The sequence below is a fragment of the Anomaloglossus baeobatrachus genome, chromosome 5 (assembly GCF_048569485.1).
Source record: "Anomaloglossus baeobatrachus isolate aAnoBae1 chromosome 5, aAnoBae1.hap1, whole genome shotgun sequence".
Classification (NCBI taxonomy): domain Eukaryota; kingdom Metazoa; phylum Chordata; class Amphibia; order Anura; family Aromobatidae; genus Anomaloglossus; species Anomaloglossus baeobatrachus.
This window is the reverse complement of record NC_134357.1, coordinates 142,484,803-142,508,382: the sequence shown is the minus strand read 5'-3', so window position 1 is coordinate 142,508,382 and position 23,580 is coordinate 142,484,803. Positions and strand designations below refer to the sequence as shown.

The 23,580-nt window shown below is 44.4% G+C and overlaps 2 protein-coding genes across 2 annotated transcripts; one reads left to right on the top strand and one right to left on the bottom strand.

Moving 5' to 3' along the window:
- Nucleotides 1-552: 552 nt before the first annotated feature.
- Nucleotides 553-3,366, bottom strand: AP5Z1 (adaptor related protein complex 5 subunit zeta 1). Its single transcript, XM_075348951.1, has one exon. It carries the CDS (start codon nt 3,340-3,342, stop codon nt 946-948), a length of 2,397 nt encoding a protein of 798 aa, XP_075205066.1. The 5' UTR covers nt 3,343-3,366; the 3' UTR covers nt 553-945.
- Nucleotides 3,367-3,431: 65 nt separating this feature from the next.
- On the top strand, nt 3,432-21,615 carry DNAJC9 (DnaJ heat shock protein family (Hsp40) member C9). Its single transcript, XM_075348952.1, has 5 exons — nt 3,432-3,683; nt 10,459-10,599; nt 11,526-11,780; nt 18,010-18,096; nt 18,176-21,615. Exons 1-5 carry the CDS (start codon nt 3,501-3,503, stop codon nt 18,296-18,298), a joined length of 789 nt encoding a protein of 262 aa, XP_075205067.1. The 5' UTR covers nt 3,432-3,500; the 3' UTR covers nt 18,299-21,615.
- The last annotated feature ends 1,965 nt before the right edge of the window (nt 21,616-23,580 follow it).

Here is a 23,580-nt window from a genome sequence, read left to right as displayed (position 1 = left end):
CATAGATAAAGGCGTCTTTAGAAAACGCATTTCTAAAGATCCTTTATGATATGCTAATGAGCCCAGGTACTAGTCGAAGGGCGTTAGTTCCTGCGCTTATGCCGCCTTCTTAACATGTTAGCACGCCTCTGTGGGTGTGCTAACATGCTATTCAATATCCACTGCCCAGCGTCATCATCAGCAGTGACACGAGTACCTGTTGCACTGCCTCAAAACTCCAAGATAGTGTCAGTGCGCATGATCAGAAGTCCCCGTCACTAGACCTCTCTGAAGACGGGAAGCGTACACCCGGCTTCATAATGTGCATGACCAGAAGAGCAGTGACTTCTGATTATGCGCACTGCCTGGCGTCTGATGCGGTGACAATAGACAGATGTACGCATGTGACCACTGATGATGTTGGGCAGAGAGCATTGAATAGCATGTTAGCACACACCTGTGGGTGCACCAACATGCTAAGAAGGCAAAATGAGCGCAGGAACTAATTCCCTTGCGACTAGTCCCTGCTCTCATTAGAATATCATACAGGATCACTAGAAATACTTTTTCTAAAGAGCGCTTTATCTATGCTACTAGACACTGGGACTGTTAGGAAGGGATTAGCAATATGCACCTAGAACTACTCATGGTTGACAGGTTCCCTTTAACATATTTTTAATTTCTACTGCATTGGCAATTTCTCAGCCATTCCAACAAGTTATGTTAATTGGCTTTCAACAAGAATTACATTTCTGCCACCTGTAAAACCATAAGACAAGATCAATGTAAATACGTTCAATATTTATCAGATTTTCAAAAATAAAACTTTGAAAAATAACTTTTTTTGCTTGAAATTTACAATCTTTAACAAAGAGTGCACCCATTGTCACTAATGCATGGTCACAGTTATAAAGATAACTAATGCACGTAGACCGTCACAGTTCCAATCCCTCACCCAGGCGATGTCTACTCTCTTAGTAACAAATAACTTGAGGTACGAATAGCAAGTGGCAGAGAAGAAGCTGGGTCATGGTGAAAGCTTGGCTTGGAAACCTCAAGAGGAGGAGTGAGAACGAACTGTGCCACACTGGGCACCTTCAATAGGTTTAGAAGTTCTGTGGCCCGTATAAGAATCTGTTCACTGTCCTCCTCCCCGTATGTAGAGATCATGGCTGAACTCTGTACACATGACCTCATCTTGGACAAGTAGAGAGAAACCCTCGGGATGAGGTCCTGGCTGCGGGATGCTAGTTTGGCAAGGGTAGTCATAAGAGTTGTTATAACACGAGGTGAGGAGATTGGTGAGCTGGAGGAACCACGGAGCTGTGTGATCTCAAACAGTAACGCTTCGAGAACCTCAAAGAACCGATTGATTTGTTCTACTGTGCACCTCTTGTCATAGGACACGGACAAGAATTCTCCCATAGCCCAGACAACATGAGCAAATAATGGTTCCCTGTTTTGGATGTTACCAACTGTACTTATAAAGTCTAATAACTCACGAGAAAGTTCTACAATGACAGAAGGGTACAGGTGGCACAGTTTAGGAAGCTGAGCACCGAGGATGCTCTGGACACTGGTTTGGAATGAAGGAGCATCATACAACTTGCCACTGCGCTCCAGGAAGGTTAGAACTACTTTATTCACAAGAAGACCATCCGTAAAGTTAGAGATGACATTGACATAGAGCTGGAGGAGGCAAGGAACAATCTGAGAACATTGATGGACACGGGGAGAAGCGTTCCTGTCCGCAAGGATCTGGCGGAGTTTGATGAAACCTTCTGGCGGTGGCCCGTTCCAAGCCTCACTGCGTAGTAGATATTGGAAGAGCGCACTGTAAGTGGGATGACGATAGGCCTCCAAAGAACATGAAGGTAGCACGGAAGCATCTAGATTATGCTTCTCTATTGAGGACACAACAATAAGGTGGACTTCCATTGCTGCTGTAAGGCACGGCAGATCCAGCAATGCATGCAGCAGCTCAATAGCAGATTCTGGACTAATAATCAAAGGAAGAAGAGTCAGAAAGTCTGGTATCAGTGATGGAGAGTGCCATGCCAGGAGCTTCAGCATGCTGGGAAAGCTTCCTCTGAATGCCTCAACGTTCTCTGCCAGAAAGGAGCCATTAGTCGTGCAAAATCGGACAAACTGAAATGAAAACAGAGGCTGATGAAACATGTCTGAGGGCACTTTGGTGAAGAGATGCCGGTACACCGCCTCCGATTCCACAGCAGCAGCTTCACTGTGGTTAAGATAGAACTGAGCAACTGGGAGAAGCACGGGGGCCAAGGATGGATCTGAGGAAACCCTTGTGTGCAGGATCTTCACAAGAGGCAAGGTGCGGTACAGGTAGGTCACATCCTGCTTACACAGCACATCTATCAGAGACACGGCTTCCACCAGGCACGCCTTCTGCAGGTCCACATCCTGCTTCTTCTGAGGCTTACGGTTGCATTGCTCGATCAGCCTCAGGCAGTATTCAAACCCCTTCTCCCTCAGACGCTCTCTTGGTGGCAGGTGGCGGCTTGACGTTGAAGAAGCAGAGACCATGGAGACCACAGAACCCTCCACCTCGGATCTGTCTTCAGAGCCGGCACTACCACATGTGCCATATTGCAGGAGCCACTGGCGCAGGATGGAGAAGCCCTGAATATTCATCCACTGCTCCTCAGTATAGTTCTGGCTGTTGTTAAGGACAGTGAAGAAATCGGTCGCCATGGCACCGTCCACCTCAGAAATCAGACTGGGCTGCTTCACTCGGGGGCTGGAGAAGAAGCCTCCGGGGGCAGCGGTGCCCCCTTGTGGGATGGTGGCGTAGCGCAGCCAGTCCGTCAGCCTCTTGTTCACTATGTTCACCTGCTCTTCCTGTAAGCTCTCAGCACTGACACCAACCACCCTCAGCAGGGCTGGGAGCAGGGCTCTCAGGCTGTGGCCCTCAGGGGCCCGCATCTCCAGAGCTCGACAAATACGTGGCCCTAGCTCCAGAATGTCACTGGTAGAGGCCTGGGCCAGGAGGATGGAGAACAGGGGCCCCCGGGGCTGCTCTGCGGGTCTCCATGACCTGGTCACCAGAGGGCAGGGGCACAGCTGGCGCAGGATGGCAGCACACACGGCCTGGACCTGCGCTGAGGTGTGCTGGCTGCACAAAGCTTCTTGTATTTGTAATATCAGGGCGGAATCCAAGCCGCGGCGCCCCCTGCTGGCGGAGAGGATGAGGTGCAGCCTCCGCAGACTGTCCAGGCTCTCCACATCCGCGCTGAGCAGCTGACTCCGCGTACGGGAGCAGAACTTCTCCAGCTCCCCGTCATCCAGCTCCCGGGCCTGCCGGAGCAGACTGTCCGCTGCCGAGCCGGTCACCGCCATAGTGCACTGACTGCAAAGCCGGAACCGGGAGCACTGAGCGGCAGTGACGAAACGCGTGAGCGGCCAATCAGCGCCTCTCCTCTGCAGACGCGCCAAAATCCATCACGTGGTTGTTATTATCGCGCGGTCTCCTGCTGTACACTGTACTCCTCGCAATCATGCCGAGCCTGCTGCAGGACTGCGAGCGCCTCTTCGGCAGCAACGATCTGTACAGCGTCCTCGGGGTGAGGAGGACGGCGGGGGAGGCGGAGGTCCGCCGCGGGTACCACAAGACCTCGCTAAAGGTGCACCCGGACCGGGTAACGGAAGAGGAGAAAGCGGAGGCCACTGAGAAGTTCCAGGTGAGTGAGGGAAGTGCGCACCGACCGGACACCAGTCACAGCCCTACAAGGTCCCGACACTAAGGCCGGCTTCACACTTGCGATTAACTCGCACGAGTGCAATGCGAGAAATTCTCGCATTGCACTTGGACCCATGTCAATCAATGAGGCAGCTCCCATCTGCGATTTTTTTTCTCAGTCCAAATCAGACTGAGAAAAAAAAAAATCACAGCATGCTGCGTTTTGGTGAATTTCTCCAATGAAAGTCTATGGGTGTGTGAAAAAAAGCGTATGTCACACGGACGGGAATGAGTGAGGTCGGTCGATCTCTAACAACCCCCCTCCCCTCCCCCCCGAGCCTGACAATATCAGCCAGCAGCCGTCCAGAATTGCCGCATACATTAGATGTGACAGCCCCGGAACTGTACCCGGCTCATCCCGAATTGCCCTGGTGCGGTGGCAATCAAGGTAATAAGGAGTTAATGGCAGCAGCTCATAACTGCCACTAAGTCCTAGGTTAATCATGGCAGATGTCTCACCAAGATAGCTTCCATGATTAACCTGTAAGATAAAGAAAATAAAGACATACCCAAAAAAATCCTTTATTTGAAATGAATGACAAAAAAAACACCCTCTTTCACCACTTTATTAAAACCCCAAATACCCCTCCAGGTCCGACGTAATCCACAGAGGTCCCACGACGCTTTCAGCTCTGCTACATCAGAAGCTGACAGAGAGCGGTCACAGACCCATGACCGCTCTCTGTGAGCTCCCTGCAGCGACTGAAGTGAGTCGCGCTATCAGCGATGACGTCACTCAGGTTACCCGCGGCCACAGATCTCAGCAAGAGGACTTCTGTGGCCGCGGGTAACCTCAGTGCCGGCACCGCTGATAGCGCAGATCACTTAAGTCACTCAGGGGATTTGCGATCACCGGTGTGAGACCTTCACCGGTGACCGAAAATCAGGCCACGACACACAGAGCCGCGGGATGACAATGAAGTCGGGTGAAGTTCATCCGACTTCATTCTGATCGTGCGGCTCTCTGTGTCTGCTGTAAGCGGCCATTCAACTCTGCTACATGGCTCTCTGTGTCTGCTGTCAGCGGCCATGTAGCAGAGCTCAATGGCAGATGACCGCTGCTGAGAATAAAAACGGATCCCATACGGATCACACACGGATTGCAATCAATTGAAAAATCACAGGATCGCATTGCAGTTGCATTGCACACTGATCTAAACTTGAACAGAGCTCATGCTACTTTCTAGCATGATGGGGAGATAAGGTATGCACACCAGTGACTATGGAAGGGGAATACATGGAATAGCAGAAACTGCTGTGTGAATACTGACATGAAAAATTCAATAGCTATTTGTAAGAATGAAATGTGAAAAATGGAACCTGCATTACTGCCATGAATATATGAATAAAGAGAAATTTAGCTACTGAATTGATCAATGCAGAAGAGCCCCAACACTACGCCAAAGTATTTCTCTACGTTGGGGTCCCTAGCTTGTGTGTGTCCTCTCATGCAGTTAAAAAACTTACCGTGTATGGGACGCTGAGACCCAGGCTATATATACGATGTGGATTGGCAATAGGTGTGTAAGGGGAGGGTTAAGGTTTTTTGCACCCAGTTCAGACATAGAATGGAGTTCCAAACGTTATTCCTTAAACTTTCTAGCATGAGACTCGGACCGATTTTACACGCACAAGTGTGATTCCAGCCCAAGACTTACCGGTACGTACAATATCGTGAAGGGATGAAATAAAGTGTGTATGTATGTATGGGTTTTGTTTTTCTTTTTACTTACTTTGTTAGTAATGGAGGTTTCTGATAGACGCCTCTCCGCTACTAACGCCGGGCATGATGTGACACTGCACTGCTGACATCAACCCTAACTACCATTACCCCGATTGTCTTCGCACCAGGGCAATGGGGAGAGTGGAGGCAAAGCTCCAGAAGTGAAGCGCCATTTCTGGGGCAGCTGAGGGCTGGTATTTTTAAGCTGGGAAAGGCCCAATAACTGAACCTTCCCAGCCTATCAGCCTGCATCTGTCTGTTTTACCTGTGCTGGTTATCAGAAATAGGGGGGACCTCACTTTTTTTTTTTTGTTTTTTTATTTAATCATAAAAAGCTGTACAATAAACTCCATAGGGGCCAATTTTACTGTATATCAGTGGGGTTGTGCAATCATGTATATCTATATCATTGCTGTCTGAAAACAGGTGAAAAATTTATTGCTGAAATTTCAGCATCCAAATACTCAGTGTGTGCCCTAATAGAGGGTGGTCCAAAAGTATGTGGACAGTATGTGTAATAGGGTTATCAAACATGGTGTAAAGTGACTCATTCAATTGCCCTTAACCAATCAGATTCCACCTTTCATTTTCTAAAGAGTCTGTGAAGAATGAAAAGTGGAATCTGGTTGGCAAGGGCAGCAGATTTAGTTTCACCTTACAAGGTAAAGTGCATTCAGCCTACCAGGATAATGAGTCCCAGGCAGATAGAAGGCGCACGGATTCTCCAGGGCAGCCCGTTCTGGAATCCAAGATATATCAATGGAGGAAAAAGGGGGGGAGGGGGATGTGGAATCCAGCACCAAAAAAATATTTTATATGAAAATCAAAAATGTATTATAACATGTTGGTTAAAAATGAAGAAGCTGCAAAGGCAAGGAAAAGACAGAATTTACATCCTTACGCATTTCGGACAAGGGGTTAAAAACGTCTTTATTCATATAAGGACCAGTTTTTAACCCCTTGTCCGAAACGCGTAAGGATGTAAATTCTGTCTTTTCCTTCCTTTGCAGCTTAATTTTTAACCAACATGTTATAATAAATTTTTGATTTTTTTTTATATAAAATATTTTTTGGTGCGGAGTTTCACTTTACACCATGTTTGATAACCCTATTACACATACTGTCCACCTACTTTTGGACCACCCTATATGTATCTGCTGCAATAACGCAGGCTTAGGCCGGTTTCAGACGTCCGTGTTTCAGGTACGTGTGACATCCGTTTTTAACATGGTTGCCACACATACCCATGTTCTATACTGTTACTCCCATGGTTGTGTTTTCACACGGACCGTGTGACCCTCTCGTGGCCCCGCACGCACACATGGAGGCATGTCCGTTTTTCTTCGGCAACACGGGTGTCACACGGATCGCACACTGATGTCATCCATGTGACAACAGTGTGACACGCACCAGAGAAAACACAGGTTTTTTTAAGTAAAAAGATTTTCTATTTTCACCTATATCCAGCGCTGTTTTCTTCTGCTATGCTGCCTCCGCTTCTGACCCCCACTCATTATATTCATTGATTATTCACTTCACTGAGGAGCTGGAAGCCGGATCAGCGCTGGGGACTTCAGTGCCAGGGACAGCAGCCCAGAGGACAGCATCGCCGGTGACAGGTGAGTATTCAGTAAGCAGTGTGTGTGCAGTGATGTCCAGGAGGTCATTGGAGTTCCCAATGAACTCTGATGAACCCGTAAAATCACCGTCCTGACACCCACTGTAGCGCAGGGGTCATCCAAGTTCATTGGGAACTCCAATGACCTCCTGGACGTCACTGCACACACACTTCTTGCTGTATACTCACCTGTCCCCGATGCTGTCTTCGGCGGTGCTGTCCCCGCAATGCTCTGGCTTCCAGCTCCTGAGTGTGGTGAATAATTAATGAGTATGAGCGGTGGTCAGAAGCAGGAGGCAGCAGAGCCGAAGAAAACAACGCTGGATACAGGTGAATATAGAAAATCTTTTTATTTCAAAGACCCGTGTTTTCTCCGGTACATGTCTGCAAACACATGTCACACGTATGACTATAACCATGCATGTGGCTTGTACCTGATTAAACACGGACGTGTGAAACCGGCCTTATTCTAATTCATGCGACTTTTCGTAGGCACTGTGCGCACTGGAAAACGAAATTTTAAGAAAATTCCGCATGGTCTGAAAAATTACCGCACCCGTGGTAAAAAACTGCGGCAAAACGCACCCGAAAACCGCATGTGGTTTGCTGCGGTTTTACCGTGGTATTTTTACCGCGGGTTGGTACATGTGTTTTAATGCATTCAATGCAATAAAGCACATTGGGAAAAAAAAAGTAATTTCCTTCTGAGATAGTAGATAGATAAATAGACAGAAGACTATATAGAGGGATAGATAGAGGACAGATCAATTAACAATCGACACACTGCATTTCTCCCGAGCAGTAGTGTGTTCACATTACCGGCCGTGAGAAATGACCTGTGGTTACCTCTGCAGGCTTGTTGCGAGGCTGCATTCTGTACAGTGTCAGTCGCTGCTGGATGCAAGCGACGTGGGACCTCGGTGGATTACGCCAGAGCTGTGTGTTTGGGGGGGGTTAATAAAGGGGTGCTTTTTTGTGTTTTATTTAAAATTAAAGGATTTTTCGGTGTTTGTGTTTATTCACTTTACTTACAGGTTAATCATGAAAGCTGTCTCATAGACGCTGCCATGATTAAAGCATGGACTTGGTGGCGGCGATGTGCTGCCATTAACTCATTATTACCCTGATTGCCACCGCATCACGGCAACAGGAAGAGCCGGGGACACTTCGGGACTGGCGCATAATGGATGCGACAATCCCGGGGCAGCAGCGGGCTGATATTCTTGGCTGCGGGGGAGGGGGCTGGGCATTAACCCTGGCCCTCGCCCTCCCCAGCCTGTGAATACCGGGCCGCCGCTGTGTGTTTACCTCGGCTGTAAGGTAAAAATACAGCGGAGCCCACGTTTTTTTATTTTTATATGTACGTTTGATTTGTATGTGTATTCTATATGTCTGTGTGTGAGTGCAATATGTGTGTTCTATGTCTGTATCTGTGATGTGTGTCTGTGATGTGTGTGTGTGTTTACTCTCTGCACGGCTTCCTCTTCCTGTCATAATGACATCACTTCCCTGCAAACCGCAGGCAGTGATGAACATTATGTCCCGAAACCGCGAAATACCAGAGGGAATAACGCAGGAAAACACAATGAACTGCACAGAATTTATTCCCTGCGGGATTTCCCGATTACATTGCAGTCAATGGAGTGAAATCCCGCAGCTACCTGCAGAAAAGAAGTAACATGCAATTGTTTTTGCTGCAGGAATCCCGCAGCAAAACATGCAGCTGTCAAAATCCGCATAGTGCACACAGCATTTTTTTTCCCATAGGATTTGCTGGTGAATCACTGCAGAGATGTTATGAACATAACATGCAGCGAAACACGTGGCAAAAACCGGTAAGTGCGCACAGAGCCTTAGCCTGTTACCTAGACCCCTTTAACCCCTTCAGCCCCCGGGCACTTTCCGTTTTTGTTTTTTGCTCCCCTTCTTCCGAGAGGCGTAACTTTTTTATTTTTCCATCAATCTTGCCATATGAGGGCTTGTTTTTTGCGGGACGAGTTGTACTTTTAAATGAAACCATAAGTTTTACCATATAGTGTACTGGAAAATGGCAAAAAAATTCCAAGTGCGGAAAAATTGCAAAAAAACTGGGATTGTACAATAGTTTTTGGGATATTTTATTCACCGTGTTCACTATATGGTAAAACTGATGTGTGGGTATGATGCCTCAGGTCGGTGCGAGTTTGTAGACACCAAACATGTATAGGTTTACTTGTATCTAAGGGGTTAAAAAAAATTCACAAGCTTGTCCGAAAAACGTGGCGCACGTTTTGCGCCATTTTCCAAAACCCGTAGCGTTCTCATTTTTCAGGATCTGAGGCTCAGTGATGGCTTATTTTTTGCGTCTTGACCTGACGTTCTTAACGGTACCATTTTTGCGCAGATGCTACGTTTTGATCGCCTGTTATTGCATTTTGCGCAAAATTTGCGGCGACCAAAAAACGTAATTTTGGCGTTTGGAATTTTTTTGCCGCTACGCCGTTTACTGATCAGATTCATTGATTTTATATTTTGATAGATCGGGCATTTCTGAACGTGGCGATACCGAATATGTGTGTATTTTTTATTTTTTTAACCCTTTAATTTTCAATGGGGTGAAAGGGGGGTGATTTGAACTTTTAGGTTTTTTTATTTTTTTTTAATTTTTTAAAACTTTTTTTTTTTACTTTTTTTTTTTTATTTTACTAGTCCCCCTAGGGGGCTATTGCGATCAGCAATCCGATCGCTTTGCACAATCTGCAGATCTCAGCTACAGAGCTGAGAACTGCAGATTTGCTGCTTCACTTTCAATGCCGGCTGTATTCCGGCATTGAGAGGAAGTGACTCATGTTAGCCACAGGCGTCATCACATGACCCTGTGCTACCATCGCAACCGCCGAAAGTCACGTGATCATGTCACGTGACTTCCGGCGGGGGCGGGGTAAGTCACTGTAATGGCGGCGCCCATATACATATCGCTGCCAAGACTTTGGCAGCGAAATGTAAGGGGTTAATGGCCGCGGGTGGAAGCGATTCCACCCGCGGCTAGCAGGCACACATATCAGCTGTTGATAACAGCTGATATGTGCGCCGATCGCCGCCGCCCGCCGGCGGCAGGGGGCGGGGCTTACCGGAAAACGATCCATGACGTATCTAGTACGTCATGGGTCGTTAAGGGGTTAACTTGGGGCATTGTTTGTTTAGATACCGCTGCAGCATTCAAGGTTGCCCAACTTATGGTAATTAACTTGTCACCTCGTATCCTTACCAAGTGCAACCAGCTGATCCCATCTACAGCACTTTAGATTTTGAACGGATTTAGTACCAATGACTCTGGGGTTGGCTGTTCAATGTTTTTTATATTAGCCCAACCTAATATCTTCTTTTTGTGTGCAGGTACTTGGAAAAGTGTATTCAGTTCTGAATGACAAGGACCAAAGAGCTTTGTATGATGAGCAGGGAATTGTCGAAGACGAGTCCGACGCGATCTCCCAAGACAGGAACTGGGAAGAGTACTGGCGCCTGCTGTTTAAGAAGGTGATGATACCTGTTGTTTGTCCATGCTAAATATAAAATCAGTGATGTGCACGTCCTCCTCAGATGGCGTTGAATACCAACATTTTTCATCAATCCAACATGATTTCTAACAATTGTCCTATGTAAAGGAATATGCAGTGCTGTTATGTAGCTGGATTAATCAAGGGCACAGATGGAGCTCGCCTATTAGGCTGGGGCCACACGGGGATTACTGCGATCCCCTTGCATGAGACTCGGCTCGTGCTGGCAGTACAGCAGAGCCGAGTCTCATGCTTGTGTCCTTGCAACTGAGGTCCGTTCGTGCGAGCAGACCTCAGCTGCAGGGGGGCGGGCCGGCACTCAGGAGGGGAGGGAGGGATTTCTCTGCCTCTCGCCTGTGTAGCCGGCTATAGACATTCTCGCTCTGCACGCACGGTACACCGGTGTACCGCGAGTGCAGTGCGATTTTTTTCTCTCGCCCCATTCACTTGAATGGGTGCGAGAGAAAGAGTCTCGGATTACAATCGCAGCATGCTGCGATTGTTTTCTCGGTCCGATTAGGGCTGAGAAAATAATCGCCCATGTGCGCTGACACACAGGCTAGAATTGGTCCGAGTGGAATGCGATGTTTTATCGCACTCCACTCGCACCGATTTTCTCGCCGTGTGGCTTAGCCCTTAGTGTTCTGTTACCTTAGTAAATTAAGGCACATAGCAAGTTATGTCATATCCTAGCCAATATGTGGCTCCTTAGATGGACCGATGTTATATTTGCATAGTGCTTCACAGAACTGAAGCAGCTCTTTACTAGCGCATTGGCCACCTGCCTGGAGATCTGTATGGGTAAAGAAAAGTACTTCAGCGGTGTTACTGATTTCCAGCATATTATGTATATTGTTAAGGTCTTTGCAAATAAAATGAGCAATATTATTTTTTTTTTTATTTTAGATAACTGTAGAAGACATAAAAGAATATGAAAAGAAATATAAAGGATCCGAGGAGGAGCGAGCTGATATAATACAAGCTTATATGGACTTTGAAGGAGACATGGACGACATCATGTGCTCGGTTATTCTTGCGTCAATTGAGGATGAACCGAGGATCAAGGCTATTATTCAGAAAGCTATAAAAAAGAAAGAGGTACCCGGCTATGATGCCTTTTTGAAAGAATCCAAGAAGAAAAGTGATCAGCGCAAAAAAAGGGTGAGTTCATAATACAGACAGTGGCATCAATACTGAGGAAACATTAGGCCCCCTTCACCTGTAGTCATAAAAAGACGCCTTGTGCCCTGTGTCAGTCTGTGTGCGCCGCTTATTTAGTCTGTGTATAATCAGTGTTTTTCACGGATAGTTAAAGGTACTCTGTCAGCACATGACGACTGTTTAAACAACGTATAGGCACTCATGCATCATGGCGGGGTTAAGAATTTATATACACTTTCCCATCTGCTTGTTTTCCATCTATCTCTATTCTTCCCTGGCTCTATGAAGCCAGAGCCCTACCAAGGTGCATCAAGCACCTGTACTTTAAGGCTATGTGCTCACATTGCTTATTTTTTTTTTTTTTTAATATGCTTCTTTTCTGCACATAACGCGTGTTTTGGCAGGAAAAATGAAGCAGAAAAAGGTGCAACTTTGTGTTTGCACGATTTTTCATATACCGTATTTTTCGGACCATAAGACGCACTTTTTTCCCCCAAATGTTGGGGGAAAGTGGGGGGTGTGTCTTATGGTCTGAATGTGGCTGCGGGGAATGTGGGTGCTGCGGTGGAGCGGGTCATCGGGGGCACGAGCAGGCTGTAGCAGCCTGCCGTGACCACGTGGACCCGCTCATTTAATATGCACGCCCATCCCCCGCCCATCATCCCTCAGCGCTGAAGTCGGCGCTGACAGGTGGGCGGGGGATAAACAACCGGCTCGCATGATCACCCCTGGCAACTACGGCCTGGAGTGATCATGTGCGGCTGTATTCACTGCCCCCCGTGCATCATCATCAGCGCGGGGAGCAGTGAATCAGTGTACAGTACTCACCGTTACCCTGCAGCATAGCTCGTCCTCCCGTCTGTGTCAGCGGCAGCGCCGCTGAGTGGAGCCGTCCCCGTTACCCTGCTGCATCGCGATCATCTCCTGTGTTTGTGCCGGCGGCTGAGTGGAGACTAGCGGCGCGCACAGCGATGACGTCATCGCTGTGCGCACGTGTCCACACGCAGCCGCCGGGACACTGGCACAGACACAGGAGATGATCGCGATCCAGCAGGGTAATGGGGACGGCTCCAATCAGCGGCGCTGCCGCTGACACAGACGGGAGGACGAGCGATGCTGCAGGGAGTGAGGTAAAGTGAGGTGAGTATGAACGTTTATTTTTTTTATGTGCCACAGGATGCGGCCATACACCAGGATGGGGGCATATTATGAGCCAGATGGGGGCATATTATGAACCGGATGGGGGCATATTATGAGCCAGATGGGGCCATATGCCATGATGGGTTATATAGCAGGATGCGGCCACATGCCAGTATATAGCAGGATGCGGCCATATGGCAGGATTACGGTATATAGCAGGATGAGGGACATATACTGTATATACCAGGGAGGGAGGATCATTACCAGGATGCGGCACCTTAGTAGAGAATTTGGGGACATTACCCCCATAACAGTGTCAGCAGCAGATCCTCGCCCCATGACAGTGTGTCATGACCACATTTTTTGCTTAATTTTATTTTCCTATTTTCCTCCTCTAAAACCAGGGTGCGTCTTATAGTCCGAAAAATACGGTACATTTTTTTTCCTGCTTTGTCTTTTTTTTTTCATGGTGATTGCGGGGATTCCTGCTTTGTACCGCCGCGATCGCCATTGTGTCTCCAGCTGGGACCAGCTCTTACTTCCCGGAGTGGTGCCCACGCCGCTCCCAGCAGTATAACCCTCTAAGTGCTGCGATTAGTACAATCACAGCATTCAGGAGGCAGGGAGAGGAATTTCTTACCTCTACCTGGTAATCGGGTCCCTGTTATCTGATCACAGGGACCCGATCGCTGCCATAGTAACAGTCGTCACCAGGGCTGTGGAGTCGGAGTCGTGGAGTCGGAGTCGGAGCTCATTTTGGTGGAGTCGGAGTCGGAGTCGGTATAAAATGCACCGACTCCGACTCTTAAAATATATAATAAATTGGGGACAGGAGTGCAATGCAGAATGTGCTGAATATTTTACTAAATAATAACATTTAGTATAATGCTTATATTTAAGTGAAAAATTTATTGTAGTACAATGTGAACATCAGACATTTAATTGTTTTTATGATACAATAATCAAGATATTTGGATAGAACATAAAATATTTATTGGAATACAACTTTAGAACACAAAAAACTAATAAATTGTAAATATGTAATATATATATATATATATATATACACACAGTGTATATACACACACAAGATATATATGTAATCTACTGTATATTACATAGTGTATTACATATTTACAATTTATTACAGTTTTTTGTGTTCTAAAGTTGTATTCCAATAAATATATTTTATGTTCTATCCAAATATCTTGATTATCGTATCATAAAAATTATTAAATGTCTGATGTTCACATACACATATTCATGTACTACAATAAATTTTTCACCTAACTAAGCAATATATGTAGGAGTCGGAGCCGGAGCCGGAGTCGGAGTCGGTGCAAGAGAATTTGAGGAGTCGGAGTCGGAGTCGAAGGTTTGGCTTACCGACTCCACAGCCCTGGTCGTCACCATGCGACCCTGGGTTACTGAGCTATGGAGAGTCTCACACACCATGCTGTATGCACAGTGTGTGAGGCGAAGTGCTGCGATATAATCCCCTCTAGTGATAAAGCACTGCAGTGGATTATAGAAACGCAGGAAATAAATGCAGAAAGCATTGATATGCTGCTTCTTTTTTCAGCAACAAAGTTTGCAAGAAAAAAAGAAGCAGCATGTGCACAGCAAGTCACGATTGTCATAACCTTAGCTGTTTTCCTTGCTTTTATTGATTTAAAAAAAAAGCAAGGAAAAACGCAATCAAAAAAGCCACATGGGCACATAGCCTAAGTCCTTCTGTGTTGACTGTCTCTTTTAAATGCTGCAGAAGTGAATGAATCTGAAGTCTCTGCAGACCTAATGGCTATGAACAATTAAAAATTGCAAGTAAAGAACAAGAAACAACCATTACTACTTTTGCCTTATACCTGTTCTTCAGTTGAAGGCTCCTTGCAGCCTCATGAATAAGATGGGTAATCACGGGAGAGCGGTGGCTTCTGTTTTCGGCCACATGACTACACTTTGTGATTGCCTTCTCTGCATTCCCTTGCTGCATCCATCTTATTCAGACTACGTTTATATCTAAACCATGGGCAGCAACGGGGCTTTGACCTGGGGGTTAACAGGAGCCTAACACCATGAAAATGCAGGCAGCAAGTTCCAGAGCAGGGGGAGCTGAGCTGAGTAGAGATATTTTTTTTATATAATATATATAGATAGATAGATATACAGTCAGGGCCAGAAATATTTGGATAGTGACACAAGTTTTGTTATTTTAGCTGTTTACAAAAACATGTTCAGAAATACAATTATATATATATAATATGGGCTGAAAGTGCACACTCCCAGCTGCAATATGAGAGTTTTCACATCCAAATCGGAGAAAGGGTTTAGGAATCATAGCTCTGTAATGCATAGCCTCCCCTTTTTCAAGGGACCAAAAGTAATTGGACAAGGGACTCTAAGGGCTGAAATTAACTCTGAAGGTGTCTCCCTCGTTAACCTGTAATCAATGAAGTAGTTAAAAGGTCTGGGGTTGATTACAGGTGTGTGGTTTTGCATTTGGAAGCTGTTGCTGTGACCAGACAACATGCGGTCTAAGGAACTCTCAATTGAGGTGAAGCAGAACATCCTGAGGCTGAAAAAAAAGAAAAAATCCATCAGAGAGATAGCAGACATGCTTGGAGTAGCAAAATCAACAGTCGGGTACATTCTGAGAAAAAAGGAATTGACTGGTGAGCTTGGGAACTCAAAAAGGCCTGGGCGTCCACGGATGACAACAGTGGTGGATGATCGCCGCATACTTTCTTTGGTGAAGAAGAACCCGTTCACAACATCAACTGAAGTCCAGAACACTCTCAGTGAAGTAGGTGTATCTGTCTCTAAGTCAACAGTAAAGAGAAGACTCCATGAAAGTAAATACAAAGGGTTCACATCTAGATGCAAACCATTCATCAATTCCAAACATCAATTCCAAAAATAGACAGGCCAGAGTTAAATTTGCTGAAAAACACCTCATGAAGCCAGCTCAGTTCTGGAAAAGTATTCTATGGACAGATGAGACCAAGATCAACCTGTACCAGAATGATGGGAAGAAAAAAGTTTGGAGAAGAAAGGGAACGGCACATGATCCAAGGCACACCACATCCTCTGTAAAACATGGTGGAGGCAACGTGATGGCATGGGCATGCATGGCTTTCAATGGCACTGGGTCACTTGTGTTTATTGATGACATAACAGCAGACAAGAGTAGCCGGATGAATTCTGAAGTGTACAGGGATATACTTTCAGCCCAGATTCAGCCAAATGCCGCAAAGTTGATCGGACGGCGCTTTATAGTACAGATGGACAATGACCCCAAGCATACAGCCAAAGCTACCCAGGAGTTCATGAGTGCTAAAAAGTGGAACATTCTGCAATGGCCAAGTCAATCACCAGATCTTAACCCAATTGAGCATGCATTTCACTTGCTCAAATCCAGACTTAAGACGGAAAGACCCACAAACAAGCAAGACCTGAAGGCTGTGGCTGTAAAGGCCTGGCAAAGCAATAAGAAGGAGGAAACCCAGCGTTTGGTGATGTCCATGGGTTCCAGACTTAAGGCAGTGATTGCCTCCAAAGGATTCGCAACAAAATATTGAAAATAAAAATATTTTGTTTGGGTTTGGTTTATTTGTCCAATTACTTTTGACCTCCTAAAATGTGGAGTGTTTGTAAAGAAATGTGTACAATTCCTACAATTTCTATCAGATATTTTTGTTCAAACCTTCAAATTAAACGTTACAATCTGCACTTGAATTCTGTTGTCGAGGTTTCATTTCAAATCCAATGTGGTGGCATGCAGAGCCCAACTCGCGAAAATTGTGTCACTGTCCAAATATTTCTGGACCTAACTGTATATATAATCTCTATCTATCACAGAAATTGATCAGAGAACTATGTGACCATGCACAACACTAGGAGGTATATGGTGTAAAATAATATATGTTCAAAGAAAATAGTGTGTGGGTCTTATGGAAGTAGCTGACCTACGGTAGCAAGGACTAGGCACCGATATATAGAACAAAACATTCTAAGAAGAACAGATTTAGTCAAAAAGGTATAACAAATTTTATTATTAAAATGAATGGCAACTGGCAGAGAGCTAAAAACAAAGGCATCACATGTATAACTATTGGACAGGTATCCATGCACAGGTATTGGGATACTAAGAACTGATGGTTAGTATTAAGGAAAAATTCAGATATATAATACCATATCAAGTTGACAGTAATGTCTGTGGTATATATGCAGTGATTAACCATCAGGTATCTATTTAATAATAGAGGGGGTAGTAGTGAATACATATATTGCTAGCCATATAAGGTGTTAGAAGCAAAACGATATGTATAGTTATCAGCATTAACATTAGCATGTGCAATAATGGTAGCTGTGGTATGCAATGTAAGTGGATGTTGTGAAGGTGTGCATACACAGCTCAAAGAAATCATTAATATGGCCTGTTGAGCGGAGATAACTATGGCAAATATATATAAGTCCACATAATAGGGGGGGTGGTGGTGGTGGTAATAAAGAGAGGGTTATTTTACCTGAATACAAGAAGACCTGTGCTCATGTGACGCCAGCACCGACTCGCACATTTCGGCTTCACCTTCGTCATTTTTTGTTCTATATCTCGGTGCCTATATTTATAATTAGAATTTCTCTCAATCAATGTATTTGTGAGAAAAGATGCAGTATAACCTGTTTTATCCATTTAACATTGTGCTCTCTGGGTTTATTTTTCCAGTGGGCGGTATTATACTTTAAGTGTACATATAATAGAGCTTTCAAGCACTAATGGGGTTACCCATTGAAAACAAAAATGGTCACAGAGCAGATGTGTAAATGCTGCAAACATCGGCTATACTACCGTATATATCAGTCTACTCATCTCTCCCTGGTGTCTGCAGATTTGAGTGCATTTTCATGGTGACAGGTTTCCATTTAGGGCTATTTTAGTCTTATGTGATGAATCCATTTATAATTTCAATAGATTGAAAATAGTTACCAACCTCATTTGTGTATTGGGGGATGGCACCATGAGTCAGTTTACCCCTTACATTGGGTGTGAGGGGAGAGAAGAGCTGCTTACAAATGTTATTAATTGCAGGCTCACGAAGAAGCTGTAGAAGCTGAAGCAATGAAGAAAGAAATCGGGCTTGGTGATGGAGAGGATGATTTAAGAGCTTTGATACAAGTAAGACTCTCTCCATAGCCTCATTACCCATTACATTGCTTGTCTTTAACCTTGTATAACTAATTGTTTTACCTTTCAGAAAAGGCACCAGGATAAGCAGAAGGACGTTGATGACTTCATGGCACAATTGGAAGCAAAGTACTGCAATAATACCAAAAAGGGAGGGAAAAAGTCTGCAACATCAAAAAAAGGAAAAAAGTGATTAAAAATGTCAAGACACCCTTTCCCAGTGTACTGATATAATTGATAACTATGTTCTTTACAGTCCTGCACACTTTGTATGGTTAGCAAATAAACTATAGTAGGAAATGCTACTATTCTATGTCCTGAGGTCACACACGTTTTGTTAAAAAGACTTGTATTATATATCTGGCCTCTAATCAGCTTTTTGGCAAAACCTTATTTTCTTCAAATACATGTCCAAGGAACACTTTTCAGAACATTGAAAGCCTGATTTCATCTGTCTCTCCCCCAAATGTCTCCATTTTCTGAAATAGTTTGAGATGCTACACTGTAATAAAGCCAGGACAATAAGTGGTAACCAATGGTTCTCCTGACTTAGGATGATAGATACATTAGTAATATCAGATTTATTCAGGACACCAAATATATGGCCTGAGGATGACTGATCCAGTGCACAAACATGTAGCATGTTTTAAGCTGAATAAACCTGGTATTATTCTGACCATCTTTAAAAAGGTTCTCAGAATTGTCAGAAAAGTGACATATTTACTTGTACTAATTTTATAAATACACCTTTTTGCTAAATAAAAAGGTATTTTATATAGTCCACTGTCCAGGATTTTAAAGATGACAACTGCCATTTATATCGGTGTGCACCCTGTCCGAGATTAGAGGACACGCAGGACAGGCTCTGAAGAACTGCTCCAGACAGGTCAGAGCAGTGTCTGCTCAGGCATCATGAACTCACTCCTCTGTTCAGTCGATCTGACAGGACACTGAGCGGCGTGGGCTAAAGGAGACTATAGCTGACAGAGAATGAACCTCCATATCAGTCAGCCTAACAGTTTTAGTGCAGTGCAGGGAGGACGTCTTACTTCACGTCATCTGAAGCTGTTAGGACGGGCTGCACTGTTAGATGGCAGTTGCCATCTTTAAAATCCTAGGAAGATACTAAAAGAAAGACCAGCACAATCTGCGAGAAAATCAGTAATACTGAATTGCTCGCCTAGGAATAGGCTCAAAGATGTGGCTCAGATTACAGAAGTAGATAACAGGAGATGAAGGCTTAAAATAACTATTCTTTGTCACATGACCCTGGAGCTTTGTTGATTCTGTATCGGTTTATATAAATGTCTGTTTACCACTTGTCAGTAGTTTCTGTCCTGATGTTTATACTTTGAAACACATAGACCTAATAAACTACTTGGAGTTCTTACCTGGCTTGTCCTCTTCACATCCTGTGCATCTTGTCCATCGGCAGCACGGATTTTAACCCTTCATTTCCTGTTATCTATGTTTAAAATCCTGATAGTGGACTGCATAAAGCATACCTTTATTAAGCAAAAAAGGTAATTAAAATACTTTTCAATTAACATTTTTCTATCACATTTCAAGAATCCCTTAGGTTAGCAGTGCAATTGGTTACCCTTTTTAACTATTGTACAAACGATGGTTCTTATGATTGACCGGAATTACATTTTGGGTCAAGCTGCAGCTGATTTATCAAACTTTGGCCTTGAAACTGCATTGGGCCTGCTAGCAGCACATCATCATTAAGGAAGTATACATCGATAACGCCTGTGAAGGTTTTGCCATTATCACTCATTTCTTAAAGCGATCTACACTATGGAGCGCCCTGCATTTTTCATTCATTAGGTATTGCATCTGACTGGACCCTTATGGTTACCTTGTGTGATTGCCATGGTCGCATGTATTGTAAAACCGGTATCCCCTCTGCCATCACCGAGAAAAGTTTATTTACATGGCTGCATCTCATTTGCCTTTTATATTACATTTTCTTTCCACTTTCTATTTAAGTTTTGAATTATATTGTACATTATTGTAAATGTTGAGCTTTCGTAGGAGTCTGACCATCAAAAATTACTGCTCGCAGTAGATTGACGTTACTCATATCTTTCTTTAGTGTTTTAGCAGCAACTTTATTCAGAAACTGAAGGTTTAATTATGTGCACCTGCTTCCATAAGTGCTAGCACACATCAGTTTTGTGGTCTGGACCATGATGCCCAGATTGGCTTTAGGTTTCCCGATCCAAGCTCTGCAGCCTTAGGCATATGAGGCTGCTGGTTTCGTGTCAGAACAGTGTCCAGTCCCTTCATCCTGGTCCTGGTGCAGAATGCAAAACGCACGGATGCGTGAAACGTGTGTTAGGTTGAAGTGCTCTCCAATTCTTCCTCTTAAAGGGAACCTGTCACCAGTTTTGGTGCCTATAAGCTGTGGCCACCACCAGTGGGCTCTTATATACAGCATGATAGAATGCTGTATATAAGAGCCCAGGCCGCTGTGTAGAACGTAAAAATGACTTTATAATACTTACCTAAACGGTCGCTGCGGTAGAGTTGGGTTATGGGCGTCTCCGGTGCTGGCGCCTCCTCTTTCGGCCATCTTCGTCCTCCTTCTGAAGCCTGTATGCATGACGCGTCTACGTTATACACACTTGCCGGTCCTGTGCAGGCGCACTACAATACTTTAATCTGCCCTTCTTAGGGTAGATCAAAGTGTGTCTGCGGAGGATCTCAATGACGACGCGTGTGCATGACCTAGGACGCGTCATGCACCCTGGCTTCAGAAGGACGACAAAGATGGCCGAAAGAGGAGGCACTGGCACCGGAGAAGGAAGACACCAATCTGACCCAACTCCACCGCAGCGGCCGTTTAGGTATTATAAAGTGATTTTTACGTTCTACACAGCGGTCTGGGCTCTTATATAGCATTCTAACATGCTGTATATATTTAAGAGCCCACTGGTGGTGGCCGCAGCTTATAGGCCCCAAATCTGGTGACAGGTTCTCTTTAAGTGACTAGTTTAGTGGAATCTCTTGGTTGGCCACAACAGCCATTACTGAAGGGCAGAAGGTAAGGTCAGATCTAGTTCTACACTGATGCAGCTGCTAAAACATATGTACACCTCTTACAATGTGAGCCGTCACACGTTTTTCAGACGTCAACACTGCTGACAGACTGATCCATTTTATTAGAAGTCGTCGGGTAAATCCGTATTGGGCTATATACACAATGCCTTTGTGGTCACTGTTGGTTGTATCAAATATAAAACAGAAAAATTTATACAGTGAATCCCAGACAGAGGCAAAAATAATGCACTTTTGGCTTCGAAACTATTCCATGAACGACCTAAAAATCAATGTCACAGATTGTGCCAAAGGGTTGTTTTTTGTGTGGATTGTTGACTTTTGAATTTGTTGTAATTTGTCCAGTTTCCTTTGCTAGAGTTTTAATTATTATCCCTCTTCCATCCTAATGTTTTTGCTGTGTAACTGCTTATTTGTTAGACTTTTCAATAAAATAATGAAAACAGATTTTTTTTTTTTTTACTTTGCATAGTTTTCAAGTCCAAATGTGCAGGCGATAGCAAAACTGGTTGATAGGGAAAGTGTGGTAGATGCCTATGGCAAATAATCAGCTGCTATTAATTTAAACTACCAACTTTAAGAACTCTCTTGGTATTGTACAGGTATATGTTATGATTGTTTTGTGTTTGTTTTTTTTTTGTGTTTACCCTCACGCCATTCACTTCCTCTTTTGTCAGTTATATGCCTGTATTTTGCAACAGTATAATTGATTGGATTTGCTCATTTCTGATAGTGTTATTAAGGTACATCCTAGATCTCATAACATAGATGCCATAAATATTTCCCTGATGCGGATATAGAATGGTTTACGTACAAGCACATTAGCAAAGAGCACTGCACTTGTTCTGCTGTGTAGCTGTCTCCAAAGCAATGAGTTGTAATAAGTGTTGCTATCTAAACAGCAAATCAATAAATTGCTTGCGTTTAAAGCTCAATCTGATAATACCCATTTATGAATTTGGGAATAACCCTTTCAATGGCACAAAGTACTTGTATAACCAATATAACTAGTGATGAGCGAACTGTTCTGTGCTCGTAACAAGCATTTTGATGCTTGGTGCTTGTTTACCGAGTATAATGAAAGTCACTGGAAAAATGCTTGAGTTCCCAATTGACTTTCCATTATACTCTGTAAACGAAAAAATGAGCATCCAAATGCTCCTAATTCGTACAGAGCACTGAACAGCTCGCTCATCACTATATATGACCTCTACGTGCAGTACAATTATCTAGAGCAGGGGTGCGCAATCGAGCACCCCCAGAATTTTGAGAGTTTCTGCTCCAAAAAAGTGTGAACACCCGCTAACTTGAACTGAGTTTTTAGAGCAGAAACTCACCAAATCTGCCTCCTAAAAACTCTTAAATTTAGAAATTAAGTGTTAACATAGCCATGAAGCATGTTTAGTCTGCTGCATGTGTAGAAGATCAGTACATGACTGAAGCACCAGAACTACAATCAGTACAGAAATGCTGCATCAGGATCACCATCAGTACATGAATTGAACACCAGAACCACCGTCTGTACATGTATACAGATCCAAGTATAGTGCAGGAATCAACTGTAATATCAGGTAAGCACCAATTATGTATTGATTGAACCTACAATTCCCATTATGTCCTTAAAAATAGTAATGAGATACTGGGAGTTGTTAGTTGCCATTATCAGACTGCGCAAGAACCACAGTACTGGTGGGACACAGGCAGTATCACAAACATTTACAGTGCTGGCCAAAAGTATTGGCACCCCTGCAATTCTGTCAGATAATACTCAGTTTCTTCTTTAAAATGATTGCAATCACAAATTCTTTGGTATTATCTTCATTTATTTTGCTTGCAATGAAAAAAACACAAAAGAGAATGGATCAAATCATTGATCATTTCACACAAAACTCCAAAAATGGGCCAGACAAAAGTATTGGCACCCTTAGCCTAATACTTGGTTGCACAACCTTTAGCCAAAATAACTGCGAACCACCGCTTTCGGTAACCATCAATGAGTTTCTTACAATGCTCTGCTGGAATTTTAGACCATTCCTCTTTGGCAAACTGCTCCAGGTTCCTGAGATTTGAAGGGTGCCTTCTCCAAACTGCCATTTTGAGATCTCTCCACAGGTGTTCTATGGGATTCAGGTCGGGACTCATTGCTGGCCACTTTAGTAGTCTCCAGTTCTTTCTATCAATCCATTTTATAGTGCTTTTTGAAGTGTGTTTGGGGTTATTGTCCTGCTGGAAGACCCATGACCTCTGAGGAAGACCCAGCTTTCTCACACTGGGACCTACATTATGCTGCAAAAATTTGTTGGTAGTCTTCAGACTTCATAATGCCATGCACACAGTCAAGCAGTCCGGTGCCAGAGGCAGCAAAGCAACCCCAAAACATCAGGGAACCTCCGCCATGTTTGACTGTAGGGA